At 29.0% G+C, this 19,741-nt stretch overlaps 4 protein-coding genes across 5 annotated transcripts; 1 reads left to right on the top strand and 3 right to left on the bottom strand.

The window, feature by feature from the left end:
- Positions 1–1,500: 1,500 nt before the first annotated feature.
- Positions 1,501–4,331, bottom strand: LOC112684099 (ATPase family AAA domain-containing protein 1-B). Its single transcript, XM_025555417.1, has 7 exons — positions 3,829–4,331; positions 3,699–3,743; positions 3,280–3,457; positions 3,023–3,223; positions 2,646–2,842; positions 1,835–2,022; positions 1,501–1,771 (listed from the first exon to the last, which is right to left on the bottom strand). The coding sequence occupies exons 1-7, from the start codon at positions 3,970–3,972 to the stop codon at positions 1,645–1,647; spliced, it is 1,080 nt and encodes a 359-aa protein (XP_025411202.1). The 5' UTR covers positions 3,973–4,331; the 3' UTR covers positions 1,501–1,644.
- A 221-nt stretch (positions 4,332–4,552) lies between these two features.
- On the bottom strand, positions 4,553–5,206 carry LOC112684101 (40S ribosomal protein S29). The gene is made up of 3 exons (XM_025555421.1): positions 5,020–5,206; positions 4,745–4,844; positions 4,553–4,677 (listed from the first exon to the last, which is right to left on the bottom strand). Exons 1-3 carry the CDS (start codon positions 5,079–5,081, stop codon positions 4,669–4,671), a joined length of 171 nt encoding a protein of 56 aa, XP_025411206.1. The 5' UTR covers positions 5,082–5,206; the 3' UTR covers positions 4,553–4,668.
- Positions 5,207–5,339: 133 nt separating this feature from the next.
- On the top strand, positions 5,340–6,937 carry LOC112684100 (KRR1 small subunit processome component homolog). Of its 2 annotated transcripts, none has more exons than XM_025555419.1 (3): positions 5,340–5,466; positions 5,818–6,349; positions 6,411–6,937. In XM_025555419.1, the coding sequence occupies exons 2-3, from the start codon at positions 5,846–5,848 to the stop codon at positions 6,780–6,782; spliced, it is 876 nt and encodes a 291-aa protein (XP_025411204.1). In that variant the 5' UTR covers positions 5,340–5,466; positions 5,818–5,845; the 3' UTR covers positions 6,783–6,937. The 2 variants fall into 2 exon arrangements, with proteins under 2 accessions (XP_025411204.1, XP_025411205.1); XM_025555420.1 differs by having other exon boundaries at positions 5,340–5,514.
- A 481-nt stretch (positions 6,938–7,418) lies between these two features.
- On the bottom strand, positions 7,419–19,490 carry LOC112684098 (origin recognition complex subunit 1). The gene is made up of 10 exons (XM_025555416.1): positions 18,973–19,490; positions 10,023–10,157; positions 9,758–9,951; positions 9,589–9,691; positions 9,346–9,516; positions 9,140–9,289; positions 8,504–8,619; positions 8,285–8,446; positions 7,816–7,940; positions 7,419–7,733 (listed from the first exon to the last, which is right to left on the bottom strand). The coding sequence occupies exons 2-10, from the start codon at positions 10,149–10,151 to the stop codon at positions 7,570–7,572; spliced, it is 1,314 nt and encodes a 437-aa protein (XP_025411201.1). The 5' UTR covers positions 10,152–10,157; positions 18,973–19,490; the 3' UTR covers positions 7,419–7,569.
- Between the last annotated feature and the right edge of the window lie 251 nt (positions 19,491–19,741).

Genomic DNA, 19,741 nt, shown 5'->3' with positions numbered 1-19,741 from the left:
CGCTACTTCGTAAGTAATTAGTAAAAAGATTAAAAATTCCTTTTTTTTCCAGAATTTAATCGGATAAAATAAAATATAATAAAATAATTAAATTGGCTCTATTGACTTCCATCATGAAGATAACGAATTAAAATAATTTGATGATTAATTATCATGCATTATTTTTATACAATTTTTTCCGGCCCACCCGAGCCTAATCGAACTTATCAGGTTTTTTCGCGACGTCAAATAGTCCTCGAAAGTTAATGCTCGCTAAACTTCTCATTGAAAAAATCATTTTGTGTAGAACCTTCAATTCAAACCAAACATGCGGTCAAAATTGTAAAAAGGGAAAGGCACTGAAGTAAAAGAAGTCTTGAGCGAAATATTATTTATAATATCCTATTATCATGTTATACTTATAATAGCATAACATTATATCAGGCACAAACGCAAGGGTTGTTTTAAGGGTTCAACTTCCCCTTCACGAAATTTAATTGAGTGTTCACATTAAACAATATTTGTTAGCCTTAAGGACACATTAAAATTATTTTTATTTTGCCATTGTTAAAAACATTACAGCAACCACATTAGAATTTAAACCATAATTAGAAGATTAATTTAAATGATTACAACATAATTCCCATATTAGGTGGCTACCCTCATTAACTAATGGCCACATTAAACAGAATCCATTATATATTTATTATTAATATATGTATAAGTTATAAGATCAATATATCAACATATTCTTACATTATTTATATTACTATACCAGCATCGCAATATAAAAATGATCAATTGGTTTATGTAATCATTAAATGTTGTTATCTTGAGAAAAATTAAAAACATATACAAACATAACAGAAGATTATAACACAGTTTGTTTAATTAGATGGATATTAGTTATTACTAAGGTATTTGATATGTATTTGTTGGATAGAAGAGATAATGACATATAATACAATAATAATTATTTAATACAATAAAATGACATTTTAACTATATTTAATTATATTTTTTAGTGTTAATTAATAATCAAACATTTCTAAAAAGTTAATATTTCTAAATTATTGAAACTTAGTAACAACGGTTGAACATCTTATATTATAAGATGTTCAATCAACAACCTAGAAATTAAAATATTTACAAAAAAAAAAATCAGTCAGATAAAAAAAAACAAAGCATTATCTATAAAATTATTTATTCTAAGTAGTTAATTAATTCAAAAGCTATACAATTATGATTATGAATCAAAAAACTATATAATTATTAACAACAATTTACTGAAATACCGGAGAAAATAATATAATTATTTACATTAATAGTCATAGAAACTTTTCCAACACTCAATAATCAACTAATACAAATTAAATTAAAATAACTTTACCATTGTAATGTAATATTAATTAACTGTTTGATTTATAGTATGTTATAACCAACACATTTTTTCTACAAATTAGAATAAAACCAACAATAATGATGTCTGCATTTATATTCTTAAAAATTAATAAGACACTATTTGTGTTTAAATTGGACTAGGGCTATAATAAAAAATTGTCCATTTGAATAACAGTTCTCACAAAAAAAACCATTACACCAAACAGATAATAAAATATTAAGATTGATCAACAACCAGACTACTGATTATTTTATAGTAGTTCACTAAAATCTAGATTGAGTGACACTGACTACTTTAGATGCTTTCATCTTAGAAACAGATGCAACTAAATCATCCATACTGATAGGCCGCAATGAATTTAAACCGGAAGAATCAATTGAATTTGAAGAACTATTAAAAATACAAATATTATAGAATATAAAGAAACATGAATTTGGTTTAATTATAAATCACCATTTTTGAAGTTCCTCTTCTTTAATCAAATCTTTGATGCGTAATAATGATGCAATACGACAGAGTTCTTGAAGGTCGGATCCAGAAAAACCATTAGTTGTTATGGCTAACTTATGTAAATCTACATCTGTGGCACATTGCTCAGTTTTCAAAACCAATGACAGAATATCTTTTCTTTGTTGTTCGTCCTGAAATAGATAACACCATTTTTAATAAGAAAATTACATTTTAATGCTTATTTAATTTAAGAATTTCCAGAATTATTATTTACATATAACAATTATTTAAATAAACAATGTAATAAAATTAAATTTTTATCATAACCTTTTTTTTAAACATTTTTTTTTATTTTTTTTATTTTTTTTTCAATTAAATATGCCTATTCAAATTATGAATAAGAGTCGGAATTGCAACCACTTAAATAATTTGGTTATTAAAAAAAAAATTAACTCTAAATTGGTATACCACCTAATTTTAAGATCTTCAAAGTATTAATGTCCATTTTATACAACATAAAATGTATATCTTAATATATCTACGACCTTTATTCTTTGAATTTCAATGAGTAATCAAAATAAACTAGGTAAAATAACAACTATGTTCCAAAGTTTTGTTAGAATACAATAAATCTGTAATTAACTAATAATTAATTATACTAACAATTTAAATGACTTCAACTCAATGATTTCATGTCTATCTTTTTTTTAAATTAAAAAAAAATTATTTAAAATAAATAACAAAAATATTTGTATCAAAAACCAAAATATTGTTTTAAGAAATTTAAGGAAAATTTATTAATATAAATATTTACAGGTAGTGAAATTTCAAAGGTAGCTGGCATGCGCCTCAATATAGCAGGGTCTAAGTCTTTAGGTCTATTTGTGGCACCCATAACAATAACAGTATTTTCTGGATCAGTTGATAAACCATCCCATAGCATCATAAATTGAGCTTTCATCATAGCTGTTGCCTCATGATCATGTTGTGTTCTAGATCTTAAAAAGGAATCTAAAATATAAAAATATAAAATGTAAATATAATCAACCAATACATTTAATTTTTCTTGAAGCATATTAAAAAAAAAAAATAATAATAGAATACAGTTGTTATCAATACTAAAACACTATATAAATATATTTAATAATATGCTTAATAAATACTTCAACAAGTTTAGTAATCGTTCTTAACCTATTTCATCGATGAATATTATACAAGGCTGAAGCTTTTGAGCTAAACTGAACACAGCTCCAGCTAATTTTTGACTTTCGCCATACCATTTATCAGTCAGCAATGATACGTCTAGGTATAAAAAATTCATACCTGCTTCACGAGCAGTTGCTTTAGCAATCATTGTCTTACCACAACCAGGAGGCCCATGAAGTAAAACACCTAAAAATATAAAAAATTATTAATTGAAGAATAAGAACATTTTATGTTAGTTATACCTTTTGGAGGTTTTGTTAACACTGAATTTCTAAGTAACTCTTTTCTTTGTACAGGAAAAATAACGGTTTCTTTGATTTCATCTATTACTTGGTTAAGTCCAGCAATGTTATTCCATGAAACAGTAATATCATAAGGATTAACCAAATGACTAGCAATCATAAGTTCATGATCAGTTAACTGTAATTAAATACCAAACTAATGTTTAATCAAAATAGCTGTTTGAAGATAATACCATATTAAAATTAAAAGGTACAATTCCATTTACCTTAATCTCATTTAAATTCATAAAATATATAATCACAGATATATACTAAATATATTTAATGGTAAACAACCGGAAGCAATTAGTGTATAAGATTTGAACAAAAAAATAGTACACAATTTATTTTACAAGGTTTATTATTATTAGGTAACTTACGTTTTTCACTTTTTCTAAACCAAGACTTCTCAATTTATTGAGAGCCTAGAATCAATATTCAAATAGTTATAAATATAGTTAATATATAATTCAAATATGTACATCTAGTAAAAATTAAAAATAAACTTACTGTTTGCTTGGATCGTTTTTTTTGTTGGTTAGTTGGATCAATCTGACCAATCAGCCATTTAGTGCCAAAATAAGCACAAGTTGACAACAGAGTCATGCGTAATACCAATGATATGATTTCATTTCTGTTCATTTCCATTTTCATTGGATTTTTAATACAACGTTAATACGCCTGAAGACTATAAGTGTATCACCGAGTAGTAGCCTATAATACTATGATGTTACGTTATTGTTTGATTAATATTCCATTGTATTAAATAAAAAAAATATATGGGACTGACAACGGTCGACATACGAAGGGCAAGATAATTTAGAAACTATAAAACTTTAATTAAATTATTTAACTATAAAAAAGTCCCATAGACCTACATAAATCATACCACAAGATTTTCAAAATGAAAACCGTATCAAGATTTTGGCCATATCAATAGATAACTTTAAAACATACTGGCTCAAAATGATTTGAGGTTACTTTTAACCAAGGTAGAACACTTACAACTACAAATATTAAATGTACCATATTACCCACTAAGTATTAGCAACTTTATCAATATGTACTTAGTTTTCTGTTCAATGATCTTTGGACTAGAAATACCAAAAATCCCCATAGGGCACAAAGGTGGAACAACAATAATGTTAAGGATCAATCAATCAATCTATGACCATAAATATAATATTATAATATATCAAAAAAAAAAAAAAAAAAAAATGGAATAAACGAAAAATACGTATTTTCAAATCAAGTTCATTTATTCACTTAAATAGTAGACAAAATTAATGCGACCATACAGGGTGGTAGGTATTCGTAGTTGTCACAGTCAAGATCGTAGAAAATCAATATTTAGTCCATCTGAAACGTACAAAAGTAGATCATTAAATGTGGGTGAATTAATCGCAATTTGAAGCGAATCACTAACTTTCTTGAAACCGATGTCGTTGGCGTATTCACGGAAACACTGACGGCACAAATTGATACCGTATTTCCGGATCAGACCATGCCTGTTTGTACACGCTCGGCTGAAATCAAACAGTAAAGCGATAATTATAGCGCACGTACATTTAAACACAGACTAGATCAGATTAAAATATTCAAGTGTACATTACATGCAACTTACTACGTGCACGTAATGTCGTGTGATACCAGTCGCCGTAAGGTTAGCGAAATAAAATCGTAAGAAAACATTTGACTCACCAATAACGAGATCCTTGGCCATAACGTCTGGGATGCGAATACCATACATTGGCGAAACCCATTTTTTATCGTTTAAAGACAACGAAATAGTTGGCTAGGTCAGAACGAAAAATCTTAGAGAAACACGTGTGGTGCAAAAGAGAGTTTGTTGTAAGTTGGCGGCGGACGCGGATAGAGATAATTTCGTATTGTGTACAACATTAGGAACGAATAAATCGTAACTGGCTGAGGGGGAGGTACGGGACACAGTGTCTCCCAAATTAATATTTTAGGTTATGTGGAATACGCAGTTTACTATCAATGTTTCTATTATTTTTTTATCATTCATTCAAACTACATGCTCTGAATCTAAGATAATTAAGTTGACAGATTTTACCGTGGCTTGTACGCTGTCCATCACTCCGACTGGTCGTGGTCGTGTATAATTTGAAAAAACTTGTTCTTAAGGTTCGTCATTACTGAAATTTATGTATTCCGATTATAATAAACATTAAGGTACAATTAATACCACGAAACTAATTTATATTATGAAAGTATGATACAACTATGTATTTCTATTTAATACCATTAGTTCCAAGTGTTCTGTAAAATGTAAACTAATTATAGTGTAGAACTTCTTGTTTACTAAACTTGTTCCATAGACTATTCTTATAGTCTGTGCTAGTGCCTTAATTATTTTTTAGTTATTGATAAAAATAATAAATTAAACCCATAATATTTAGATATTCTGTTTAATGTTTTTTTTTTTTTATTGTCAATATATTTACCTATGTTGATGAAAAATTTATGATTTTTCAGTTTTTTTTTCTTCAAATAATTCTCACAAATGGAAAACGCCTGGAAAACTGAACTCCCGGAGTTCCGTCCTGAAGATAATCCTCATGGGCTTTTGGAAGAGAGTTCATTTGCTACATTATTTCCCAAGTATCGAGAAACTTATTTGAAAGAATGTTGGCCCTTAGTCCAAAACTCTTTATTGAAATACCACATCAAAGCCGATCTAGACTTACTTGAAGGTAGCATGACTGTACGCACTACACGTAAAACTTGGGATCCTGCTTCCATTTTAAAAGCTCGGGATTTAATCAAATTACTGTCTCGAAGTGTACCATACGAACATGCCATACGTGTCATGGAAGATGACATGGCTGCTGATATTATCAAAATCGGTTCTATGGTTAGAAATCGAGACAAATTTGTTAAACGAAGACAAAGGCTTATTGGACCAGGAGGATGTACTCTAAAGTCTATTGAACTATTGACCAATTGTTATGTGCTTGTACAAGGACAAACTGTAGCAGCTCTTGGTCCGTTTAAAGGACTCCAGCAAGTAAGAAAAGTTGTCATACATTATCATAAATAAAATAATACTTTAAGTTATGATATCATAGGTACGCCGTATTGTGACAGATACTATGAAAAATGTTCATCCCATTTACAATATTAAATCATTAATGATCAAACGTGAATTAGAAAGAAATCCTAAATTAAAAAACGAAAACTGGGATAGATTTTTACCTAATTTCAAACCCAAGAATGTGCCTAAAAAGAAGTCTATCAAAAAATCAAAGAAACCATATACTCCATTCCCACCAGCTCCAACAGAGAGCAAGATTGATAAGTTGTTGGAATCAGGAGAATACTTCCTTAAAGAAGAGGAAAAACAAAAAAGGAAAAAGAAGGTAAAAGAAGATAAGCAAAAGGAAGCTAAAATAAAAAGAGAAGCTAAACGTAATATGGCATTTATTCCACCTGATGAATAACCTACTATAATTTAATATTATATATTTTTAATTTTTTATGATAGTTAAGAACTATATTGAAGTTACATAAACTTTAGGTGCCTCTATGTAATATAAAAATGGTTGAATTTTCATAAATTGTATTATTTGAAATATATTAACATCTAAATTACTCATTGATAAAATTATTTTAAAAGAAGTATGTGTTAATAATCCATTTAATTGAAATAATATATTCATACAATTATATGGTAGACAGTAAAATAATTAAGTATGATATTTTAAATAATTATTTTTACATTATTCAAAAAATAACCTAATATTAATAATCTAGATAAAGTTAGTAAGTTGAGATAAAATACATAGGTTTTTATATTTTCTTACATCTTCAGATTAACAATGTGATAACAAGTAATTATGTCTTATATTATCAAAAAATGTATTCTGTAAACAATTACTCCTAAATGAAAAGGATTGTTTAATTTTATTTCAAATAATAAAAATATTTTAGAGGAATGGTTATGAATTAAACAAATTATTTAATTCAATAATCAACTGAACCATGGAAGGTATGAAATATAAATAAAAATATATAATTAAATTGTTTTATATTAGTTTATTAAACAACTTAATGCTGTAATTAACAAATAAGGTAATATTTAGGAATTAAAAAAGGTACTGATAGTTTATAAAAATAATTGACTAAAATATTCAGTTGAATAATAAAAATACAAATATTAAATATAATTACACTGAGTATATAAGTCACAATAAGGAATAAAATATAAAAATAATTAGATAACATAACTTAATTATTATACTTTTCTAAAGCATAATTAATGTCCTCTGAACTAATATTAAGTGATACTTTACGAAAGACATCCGTTCGCTTCTTTTCTAAAAATATCAAACCATTATCTCTTAAACGATATGCCATCATAATGACTTGTTGATCATTAGGTAACTGTTCACCTAAAATAAAAAAAATGAATATGTATTTACCTTTAAAGTAATAAACTCCATTAAAAGGTGCAGCCGCAATTAATAAACATACCTTCAAACAAACAAATACTTTTCATTTGAATATAAATAGAATCAATTGTACTATGATCAAAGCCTGTTCTGATTGTTTCATCTCTCAGGGCTTTGAGAAAAATTTTTTCAAAAAGACTACAGTACCTAAGAAATATAAGAATAATTATAACCTTATAAAGATAAGATTATAAATAATCTCAATAATCACATATAAAAAGTAACAAAATCCTAAGCAAAAATTTTAATTTCTAAAATAAATGGTCTATTATATATATTTTAAAATTTCAACACAATTTAACAAATTCTTAAATTACATTTCAAATAATAGTTATATTTTCTAAAAATATTTATTTGTTATCGTTTAGTACAGGTTTTAATTAATAATCTAATATTACAGTTCTAACAAATTTTCTCAGTTGTAAAATGTAATATTATTTTTATAATTCATAACTTTTCAGCTTTATTTATATAAAAATAATTTATTATACCTGATAGCCGTTACACGGACACCAGAAAGTATTGAATTTAACACCTGAGTGACATGATTAATAGTTATTAATTGAATATCATCTTCTGATTTAATTAAATCTATAGCTCGACGACATATATCCAGAGCTCGTCGAGCATCACCTGATATTGCAGCTACTTTCCTAAAATAAAAGTGTAATATGATTTTAAATACATTATTTGAAACTAAAATTTCTTACCTAGCCACAAATTGAACAGCATCAGGATCAAATGAAGAATTACCAATCAGCCTATTTGTAATAATTTCTTGTAATTGTTGAAATGTATATGGCTTGAATACTAATCTAGTTAACCCCTAAAATCATATAAAGAAAACATTATTAATAAACAGTATACATTCCTTCTCATGGTAAAAATTTAAATAATATGTAGTATGAAAATTTTTTGAGAAAATTTAATCTATTTAATATTGTTATTTTGCAATAAAAATAACAAAATAAAATATGTAAAATTTGCCTACTTACACATTTAATTATACAAAGTACTTTATTAAATATTTTAGTTTTATATTATAATCAACAACAACTTTCGATAAGTTTTCATTCTTATGAAATTATAATTTTATAAACATAAATATAGAATAATTTGATTATTAGACTTTATAATTTGATAGTAAAGTTAAAAAATGTACATAATTGTTGTAAATATTTTAATATGTGTCCATAAAAAAAAATATTTATGAAATACTTATATAAGAATGAAAATATAATTTTAGAATTACAATAGTTTAAACAATAGTACCTAAATATAAGCATTTGTACACCTCATAAAATTTGAAGCATGTGAATTCAAATTAATTTTATTATTTTATTTACCATTCGGCTAGTAACACATCCTCTTAATACTCGTTCAGGTAAATCCATTGTATTAGCAATTGTTATTACAACCACTCTTGAACCAATTCGACTGGACCAGTCAAGAATATTATACACAACATCTTGTTTGCGGTTACAAATATGATCAACCTAAGAAATCAAATAGAAAATTATAAAATACTAAGTTTAATAACGCAATGACTTACTTCATCAACCAATAAAATTGTTGACAAATTTCTGACTTCATCACCAGAAAAATAATCATTAAGAAGTGCTTGGGCTCGAGAGGACGACACAGTTTCTGTAGTTAATTCTTTCCATATGACTGAAAATGCTTGATGTGGATTGGCAAGTCTTAGACCATTAATTTCTATAAACTATTATAAAATCATCCATTTTTAGTAACAAAACATTTTATTATACTAAAGAAAATATAATAGCTAAATTACTTTGAAACTGTGTTTCATAATTAAATCAGCATTTAAAAAATCTATAACTCTTTTAACCGTAGCAGTTTTTCCTGTACCAGGAACACCACTAATATACATACTCCTAGATAAAAAATAAATTAAAAAATATTAAAATTGTAATAAAAATATATTAAAAGTAGTAATTTACCCAGTTAATTCATCATTAATTTTTCTGACCAAAAATGAGTGTATAGATTTAAATTCAACTTCACGACATGGTAAATGTTTAGGAGCAGCATGCAAGTGTAAATTTGCTCTTGCTTTTTCCAAGGGACTACATGGAACCATTACTCCACTGTCTAATCTTTTATTAGCTGAAGCTATTAAGTTTTTTACATGTGTCTAAAATAAAATATTTAAAAATGTTAGTTTAGTTCTACAAGATATACAGAATAAAGGATATAAATATTTACCTTTGGAGTTTTTCTTGGTGTCTTTGGAGTAATAACTACTTCAGTTTCTTTATTTTCTGGTATATCCTGTAAAATACTACGACGCACTTTTGAAACACAATGTTTAGTTGGTGTCATTGATTTTCTCATATGTTTCTAAAACATTAAAATATTAAACTAACTCAATTTTATCATATTTTTATTTTGTATGAAATACAAATATAAAATAAACACAATATTTTTAATTATATTCAATAAAAACTGTATAGTGTTAAGGACTACTGTTTATTATATTCAGTGGCGTACATACGGGGGTTGTGGGGGTTTCAGAGTTCAAACCCCCCCCCCCAGGGCAAAAAAAAATTGTTTTATTATTGATGACGTGTAATATATTCATAGTTTCATTATTACGCTTTAAACTTAAAATATACAAATATACAAATATTATGATAATTAAATAGTTATATTGATAGGTGTTTGAAAAGTTTTGTTAACTATGCTGTTTTTAAATTCCAATAGCTATTCATTTACTGTAATATAAAAGTAAACTGTAAATTGGTAAAAAAGTTGAATAAAATAATATCTATTTATAGCAGTTATTTATCTTATTTATCTGTGTTAAAAAAGATTACGATTACTTTTGTAAACCCTCCCCCCCAGAGCAAGATTGAATGTACGCCACTGATTATATTAGTAGTATTATATCTAAGTTAATATATGTATAAGTGTTTATTGTGGTCAGTGCTCGACTTGGCAAAATTAAAGAAGGAGGATTCTATTTACTTTAAAAAAAAGGAAGTCCCCAAAACTGGCTGAGTGTTATGATTATAGCGTAATAATAGTAGGGAGACGCTAAAATTTCTGAAAATTAGCTGGGGTACTCTGTACCCTTCAAGTCGAGCACTGATTGTGGTGAAATAATGAAACATATTTTAAACTGATGCATGTGTGACTAAAGGCGAGTGAGACTTCCTACCCATACGGCTGATCTAAGGAATCAGCTGAATTACCCTTTTGGCCGGATGACCAGCTTAAATGAGAGGGTTCACACACATAACAGCAGTGGCGGGCCATGGCCCTCCTCGAAAACCTCTGAACTGTCTAAAATTTTAGATTTAATTTAATAGTTTGAATTTCAATTTTTTAAATATTATTACGTAAACAGAATATCCCTGTTTTATAGGGGTCTAGATTTCCTAAATAGTATACACGTCACACACAACTTTAGATTGTTTATGTTTTATAATTTTATTTATTTATTTTATTTCGTTAACCCCTATTCCTAAATCTAATAACACTTCTGAGATTGAAAACTATAGGCCTATTGCTATACTTAGCCACATATCCAAAATATTTGAAGCCTTGGTTCTAAATGACATTCAACCATCAGTAAACCGTTCACTACTCGCTGATGAACAACATGGCTTTCACCCAGGACGGTCTACGGTCACATGTAACATCACTTTGTGTAATTATATATTTGGTTCTTTTAATGTAGGTACTCAGGTTGATGTTATATACACCGATTTTTCCAAGGCATTTGACTCTGTTAACCACAAACTTCTCCTTCACATACTTCGATCTTCTGGTTTTGGCGAGCCTCTTCTGTCTTGGTTTGAATCTTTCTTAACTAATAGGCCTCAGTGGGTAAAGCTGTTCGATGTTAGATCTGAACCCTTTATTGCCACTTCGGGTGTGCCCCAAGGAGGTCATCTCTCACCATTACTCTTTTCCCTTTTTGTCAATAATGCTCAATCGGTACTACACCATAGCCGTCTGTTATGTTTCGCAGATGATATGAAATTGTACAAGCTTATTAGAACTTCGGAAGACTGTTCACTTCTCCAGAGTGATCTTGACAGGTTTGTCAGTTGGAGTGAATCCCTAGGCCTGAATCTCAACATTGCTAAATGTCATTCGATATCCTTCACCAGAAATCGGTCTCCTATAATCTATACCTAATTAATAAATGGTGCTGGAGTTTCATCTGTTGAATCTATACGCGACTTAGGTTTTATATTCACGCCCTCTCTTTCTCCGCGCTTACATATAACTAGCATTGTATGTAAGGCCTATAAGTTACTTGGATTCATTAGAAGAGTTTCAAGTGAATTTAAATTTACTAACTCACTCAAATCTCTCTACTGCGCTCTCGTCAGACCAATTCTTGAATATGGTTCAGTGGTTTGGGATCCGCATTGTACTGATCTTTGTCGTCAACTTGAGGGTGTCCAAAGGAAATTCCTCAATTACGCAAGCTACTCATTGAAAATTCCTTGCCTCCCGCATGATTATTCCCCTGTCCTATCTAAGCTCAACCTATCCACATTAGCTAGCCGTCGATATTCTCAAAATATTTCCTTCCTCACTAAACTTATTTCTTCGGATATCGACGCTCCAACACTTCGCTCATTAATTAATTTTAGAGTGCTTGCGCATTTTACTCGCAACTCGATTCCATTTCACGTCCCTTTCTGTTCAACTAATTACATGTATAATCAGTGGTTGAATTGGAAAAAAAAATAAAGGTGGACTCTAAATGTAGCTGAACAATTAGCGTTCCAAAGCAAATTAATCTAAAAAAAAACGTGGGGGACTTTGTCCCCCCCACCACCTAAATGCATCTACAAATAATAAACAATACTAATAGGTATTTATTTGTATTAATTCTATCAACACAGCAACACGTCTAGCAAATTTAAAATCTAAAATGTAAATATATAGCCACATGATAAAATTAATTAATCAATTAACTTTCAATTTAAAATAATTCATGTATTTTACTATTGCCTACAAAAAGTAAATATTAAATTTATAGATTATAAATGTTACTCTTTAATTAGTACATTAATTTTTTTTTGTCAATATTAATTTTAATATTTGAAGTTTAATATTAGTCAAATAATTTATTTCATCCCGTCACATTATTTTTAGGACTAAGATTTGCTGAGAGTTAAATAATAATTATTTTTATCATAGTTATGTATATGTATTGCTTTAAAATGTATGACCAAAAAAATTTAAGGAACTTTTAACTGTATTTATTAACTTTTTTTTTTAGGTAGGTACTAGGTACTTAAGTAAAAAGGGCTAATAACTTTTTTTGGAAAATCAAGTTTTTTTTATAAATTTTATCAAATTACAAAAAAATAAAAATTGCCGGGACTGACGTTCATTGATAATCAGATTGTACATCAGTTTTTCTAATAAATTTTATTTCTACTTTTTTTTTTTTTTTAAGGCGGGATTTATGAGGGTGGATTATCAAAAAAAAATAAAAGTACACCGGTAACAGGAATCTGCGCACGTCTATGATTTATTATTAAATTAAAGTGTTTTAATTACCTTGGTTATTGTTTTTTTTTTTTTATTGAAAAAGTCCGATATGGACAATTTTTGACGTTTATTCATGTTTATTTGTTTATTGCTGACGTGACATGTAGGACTGTAGGAGTGCGGTTGAGGTGTTTACTATTTTCAACAAAATTACAATTTATAAATTACATACGAGAGTACGCCACAAGCTAACATAATACTGATTACTCATTCGTGGCGCACCTCGTTTCCAAATAAAATATAAATAATATTTAATTTTCCTTGAAAACGATCACCATTTGTTAATCGTCGATAACTAAAACAACGGACGGATTCTCAAAATACGGAGTCAATATATTATTATTGTCAATGGTTTACTAAAGATCGTTATATCGGTACACCCAGGGAAGTTTTCGTAATAATTATATTTTTAGCAATTTAGCAGCTTATACCACGAATTAATACGCAGTGGAAACACTTGAAACGTGTTACATAAATTATATAACATTATTATTTATTTTATTATTGCGTTCCTAATATACATATGTGCTAATAATAATGAACAGATTACGAACTAATACCAAAAATTAAATAAAATATTAATCGTTTCCAATTTTTTTTCATATTTATTTAATTTTTCTTAGAAACAAATTCATATTCATATAATTGTTGAAGGACGCTGCGTCCCCTGCGTTCCTTGATGAATTAAATTAAGGGGTACGCTATAATATGAAGAAAAATGAAGAGTAGCTCAGACCCTCTGCGTCCCCCCCCCAATTCAACCACTGTGTATAATGAACCTATAAATCGCATGGTAAGAATAGAAAATGAGGATCCCCACTTCATTAATATATAAGTTATTTTAGTTTATAATTATTATTTAAAACTGTTTCTAATAATTTGTCGTATTAAAAATATTATTATATTATCATGTTATATGTACCATTTTACTTGGGCGCAAGCCCGTTTATATGTAAAAATAAAAAATAAAATAATTGGTGCGATTTAAGGAAACGGTTTAAAGTAGAGCTTCCGAATTTGAACGTGAATTCACGTTATCACCTGTTTATTCACGTGTACTTAAATTTAAAAATCCAAGAATTTATAGTAAAATATCAAACAATAAACGCGTGATTTGATAACAAATTTGACTGAATCACGTGTAATTAAATTGACTGAATCACATGTAATTAAATTCACAAACTCATGTGATTGCATACGTGAATTTTAATTTCACGTGTATCTTTAAATTTTACTACATGTGAAATAGAGACCTCTACTTTAGACGGAATTGCGATACTCAGGGCCGGTTCGTCAGGGGAAATTTTGAGATTGCGTCTCCCCTTAAAAAAAACAGCTACTCGTAAATAATAACTATTTAAAAATGTTATAGAAATTGTTTTATTTTATTAAAAATACTCATATGTTATACGAGTAGCGTTTTCTATATTTATTATTACAGATTTAAAAGATCTCGAACAGCGGCTGGCAAAATAGGTAGGATCGGTCGACAAAAGGGAGGCGAACTCACAGGCTCTTCCCAAATGTTGCAAATGGCTCAACAAACCACTTGTCTAGACTGTCTGATTTTGGACACCGGGTCAAGAAAAGGCAATGTACAAAATTATTAATAACCTTAAGCAATTTTGTAAATACTTATCGAGATCCCCATCTGATGCTCCCAGGAAACTAAGGTGTATTGGTTAGGATATTAATGGAACAATTGAAAAGTGTAATTTTTTTTTACAATAAACGATGGGGACCGAGTGTGCAGTAATGTGATAAACGGCTCCTGCTCGGTTCTCGGTTCAACCATGAAAAAAAAAAAAAGAAAAAAAGTCTCCCCAGAATATTTACTACAGCCGCTACTGACAATACTATTATTATATAATTCTAATTTTAGATAATTTTGAAAACAGTGTCGTCCCGAGGGCAGGACAAACGGGGCACTCGCGTATATGCAATATTATATAATATATATTATTACACTATATTAATAACATTATATTGTAGTGTATATAACAATATTTTGAAACATTTTAGCAACGACTTAGTGCATCGTGTATATTGGTGAGTGGCGAGCGGAAAAATGTGTACATTGCTTGTAACATTACATGTTCTTTTCAACGGCATCCGTGCATTCAAAGGCACTCTAAATGTTACCTATACAGCTAATAAAGATGTAGTCGATTGGATACGAAATATGGACATTCATTTATAATCTATAGTTTCAAATATATTCCAGCTATAATAGTTACCACCTGTCTTACTAAGCTAATTTTTATTTTTTTTTTCATTTATATTATGTTATTTTATATATGTCTGTTAATATTTACATATTTAAATTTGTTGCTCTACTCTGTCATACGAAATATATGTATCCCTAAATAAACTTCTACATATAAATAAGGTAGGTATACATTTGTTGATAAGAAGAATTTATTAGGTCAAATGCAGTGGCGTAGCCAGGATTTTTAAATGGGGGGGGGGGCTAACCACTTTTTTTGGATAAGTAAAGTAAGAGAGGATATGAGAATTGACCCTTAACCCCCCCCAACCATCTATCACCAAGTTTCTAAACGTAATTCAAGCATTTTAGTATAGTTTTAAAAATATTTATTGATATATAATTTATAATAATAATAATAATAATAATTTTGGTTTCAGTGTTCAGTCACTTGCTCCACTCTGACAGCTGCATCCTCTTAGGCGAATTTCTGGTAAATTCAGTTATTATTTCACTTTTATCGAATTGCACTCTTTTATTTATATTAGCCGTAGCTAACCCATTCAGTCTGTTTTCCGACATGGTGCTTCTTAAAAAAAAATTTAAGCGATTAAGTGCTGAAAACGTTCTTTCCGGAGTGAAAGAGGTAACTGGTAACGTGGCGAATAATTGTAAAAGTATTTTAATGTTAGGTCGAAGATTAGTGTGATGAGAGAGTGAATCAAGAGCAGAATTCGGTTTTGGAATAGTATTTTGACTCCATTGTTGCTTCCATATGAACAGGTTAGCTCTGATTGTAGATGAGGTATCATCATGGAGATCTTGGACATATATTTTAGCAGTTTTTATAATATCTTTATCATCATACATATTTAAATTGGCCGGAATAAGTTCTTCAAGTGGCATAAAATCAATAAGCCTTTGATTAAAACGAGCATCCATTGATTCTATTAAATAGTCAAGATACATTATACATATAAACACGGCCCATGGGGGGCTATAGCCCCCTTAGCCCCCCCCTTGGCTACGCCACTGGTCAAATGTGTAGACATTTTTGTAATGGGCGGGTGGTACTCGACTAGGTACCTATAAAAAGAATGAGAAACGATATTCTAGTGTACCTATGAATTTGATATAATATTGTAGGACCTCGAATTCTAATGATGCCCAGAGCCTCGCAAAACCTAGGAATGGCACTGTCTGAAAATATGTGTGTAAGAGTCAGTAATCAATTATTAGTTCATCGTTGAAATTCCGATCAGCGTTGAACCCGGTCTATACAGTGGCCTGCGCAGGAATTTGGTATTGGAGGGGAGGGGATGACATGAATAAAAATTTATTATTTTCAGTCTTTATTCTTTATAATTAAACAAAAAAAAAAAAAAATGCAATTAAGGCGAAAATTCATCTTTGTGGCTTTTACACTAAATTCATCAATTATTTGTTCAGTAGTAATGGAATGTCTCGATGTATGTTCATTAACACCAATCCATTTAACCGTGACTGCCCCGCCGTACTTCTTAATTAAGTTATAAAACGTTTAAAACTAAAAAAAAATCTCAAGGGGGATGTATACCTAATTATCCCCCCATGCCAGGGGCAGTAAGACTTACTTCTGGGGGGGGGGGGGAGCACTCAAATTTTTTCTTCAATTCAAGCTCAAAATTGACAAGTAAAATTGTTGGTAATATTCAAATCACGTGTATCCTTAATATTTGTGATTTCTTTTTTTAATCTAATGCCGGATCCATTTAGAATTAACTTTTGTGTAATTCTTTTTTAACACCTGTCTGTGTTTTGAAAGTTACGCTTGTGTTTTATTTGATTTTTTACTAAGTATAGACCCGACAAAAAGTTCAATTCAGTATTCACAGCCACGCGTAATTTGATTTCGTTATAATATTATCCACATTAAAAAAATTTTAAATGGGTATATATATAATAATAAATTCCTTAAATAAGGATTCAAGGTGGGGGGGAGCGATCGCTTCTTCGCCTCCCCCTAAAATACGCCCATACCCCCTCCGCACGCCACTGAGTCTATATGTGTGTAATGTGAGCACCTAGCGTCTAGAGTAGTAACTAGTGATAATCTTTATTGTCGTCGATGCACAATTTTTGTTTATTAGGTTGCATACTATCATATTATTATCTTTTATTATTTTTATTCATAAAATATTATTACTATTTACTCAATATATTTAATCGAACTATAAACGAATTTCTTAACGTGGCTAATAAAAAAAAAGTTTTTTCCTGAATTATTTTCCAAGTTCAATATTAATCAATAAGCACCTAAATATATTGTTTTATATTAACTATTTTATATTTTATTGTACAGCACCAGTGGTTTAAGCGGGGAAAATGTGGGGGGACTATATTCATCAAAAATTGAAGAGCGTTCCCCTTCCTAATTTTAAATCTTACCAATCTTTTTTAGCAAACCCATAAGGTTTAAGCTTCTTTTGTTACATATATATGTTCATAAAAATTTTATTTTTATAGGATGTAAAAACAAATTTCCCTCAAAGAAAAATAATTCTATAAATATGCCTGATCAAAAAAAAATAAATTGAAATACATAGTAGGTAATGTTTAAAAACTTAACTTAAACTTAACAAAACTAAAAAGAAACAATTACTAACCTTGCTAGTTGTTGGTCGACATACCATTTTTAATGGGGGGGGGTCAGACTTTAAGAAATGAAATTGTTTTTACTATTTGTATTACAAAGGTACTGTTATTTATATACGGAGAATCAAAAGTGGAGAGTCCAAATTAAGGGCGCTCCAGCCTCTGCCACCCCTACCATTTTTTCAACTTCCGTGCTACTATGCCTGCCCTATTATATGTTGGCCTCTCTTTGGTCCGTTCCTGACCCCCACACTGCGAAACAAGCAGTTTTGGTTCAGAGCAGTCTCGGTTAGACAGAACTTCCAGAGCCTTCTATAGTTATTACAACAATTATAATTTCTTTTTTTTTTTTTAAATCAAATATAAAAAATAATATTCGTTTGATTGTTTATTTGTGCACAGACATTATCTTTCGATAGTCCATAACAATAGACTCATGTAGATCTAAGAAACATTAATTTATACTTAGTCTTATATCATGTATTTTATTATTTTGAATTTATACTAGTAATTGAAGGTAATTAATTCTTCCTTTTTTCGGCAGTTAAATCGAGGTACTTGTAGGGAATTATTTTTACACATTTACCTTACTTCCTATCATTCATAACTTGAGATATTCATTAATATACAGATTCATTGCAATATTTTCATTATAATACAGAATCGAGTATAAAAAAAATTAATTGATATAATAGATTTAACCAAAATTCAGTTATTTTTGATAACTTGATTGGAAAATACTAGAGTTTAGCAATAATACTTATATAATTAATTATTACCATTGATAATACTTACATTTACTGGAGTCGTCCAAATATCAGTTTTACAATCTTCATCTTCATCTTGAGTAATTATTGATATCTTTCTATTTTTATTATTCTAAAATTAAAAAAGTTAAAAAAATGTTTACAACTAATCAAATGCTATAGAAATTAAAAATTAAAAAATACCTATACTCTTAGGAGTAATTACAATATTCATTTTACCAAAATAATCAACAAATTTTCTTATATGTTTCTCTACGTTGCTGAGGGGTGGATCGCCCCATCCTTAGAATTTATTAGTTATTTTTTAATCACAGTTAGAGCCATAATAAAATAGTATAATACTTACACCCGTGATAGTTATAAATCGCCTCCCTTAAGCTCCAACTACCCTACTGGTTTTTATAAATATACAGTAAGAATTATTACTACAACTTTTAATAAATATGTATTTACAATTTTTAAACATACAAGTCACAGATTATTAATCGCCACTCGAATATTACCAGGGACGTATTTAGAAATTTCTTATAGGGGGGGGGGGGGAAACAAATAGTTCAAAGTATACATAGTTATAACCAGGACTCGGGAGTTAAAACATTTGCTTATTTTTATGGATTGACTTAAAATGTAGCAAAGTGCTACAGAAGTGTATGTCAATTTATAACACAACAAATTATCTTCTTCTTTCCTAGAGGAGCTTGGACTCTTTTATGACGTCCTTTTCGAACCGGAATGCTGTCTTGTATACTTCAATCAAGGAAAACAACATTAATGCGCGCTCAAATAGAAATATGTAG

The sequence above is a fragment of the Sipha flava genome, unplaced genomic scaffold (assembly GCF_003268045.1).
Source record: "Sipha flava isolate LNK unplaced genomic scaffold, YSA_version1 24195_pilon_pilon, whole genome shotgun sequence".
Taxonomy (NCBI): Eukaryota; Metazoa; Arthropoda; class Insecta; order Hemiptera; family Aphididae; genus Sipha; species Sipha flava.
The sequence above is the reverse complement of the archived record's forward strand: the minus strand, read 5'-3'. Positions and strand labels throughout refer to the sequence as shown.

What these genes read in the sequence shown, in the direction of transcription:
- LOC112684100 (XM_025555419.1), top strand. Translation starts at nt 5,846, where the DNA reads ATGGAAAACGCCTGGAAAACTGAACTCCCGGAGTTCCGTCCTGAAGAT. An exon ending in CGTTTAAAGGACTCCAGCAA is followed by an intron (nt 6,350 to 6,410) that starts GTAAGAAAAGTT and finishes ATGATATCATAG; the next exon opens with GTACGCCGTATTGTGACAGA.
- LOC112684101 (XM_025555421.1), bottom strand. Translation starts at nt 5,081, where the DNA reads ATGGGTTTCGCCAATGTATGGTATTCGCATCCCAGACGTTATGGCCAA. An exon ending in GGCCAAGGATCTCGTTATTG is followed by an intron (nt 4,845 to 5,019) that starts GTGAGTCAAATG and finishes GTTTGATTTCAG; the next exon opens with CCGAGCGTGTACAAACAGGC.
- LOC112684098 (XM_025555416.1), bottom strand. Translation starts at nt 10,151, where the DNA reads ATGAGAAAATCAATGACACCAACTAAACATTGTGTTTCAAAAGTGCGT. An exon ending in TTATGAAACACAGTTTCAAA is followed by an intron (nt 9,517 to 9,588) that starts GTAATTTAGCTA and finishes ATTTTATAATAG; the next exon opens with TTTATAGAAATTAATGGTCT. An exon ending in GATGTGTTACTAGCCGAATG is followed by an intron (nt 8,620 to 9,139) that starts GTAAATAAAATA and finishes ATATGATTTTAG; the next exon opens with GGGTTAACTAGATTAGTATT.
- LOC112684099 (XM_025555417.1), bottom strand. Translation starts at nt 3,972, where the DNA reads ATGAAAATGGAAATGAACAGAAATGAAATCATATCATTGGTATTACGC. An exon ending in AAAAACGATCCAAGCAAACA is followed by an intron (nt 3,744 to 3,828) that starts GTAAGTTTATTT and finishes TATTGATTCTAG; the next exon opens with GCTCTCAATAAATTGAGAAG. An exon ending in GTTTAGAAAAAGTGAAAAAC is followed by an intron (nt 3,458 to 3,698) that starts GTAAGTTACCTA and finishes ATTTAATTACAG; the next exon opens with TTAACTGATCATGAACTTAT.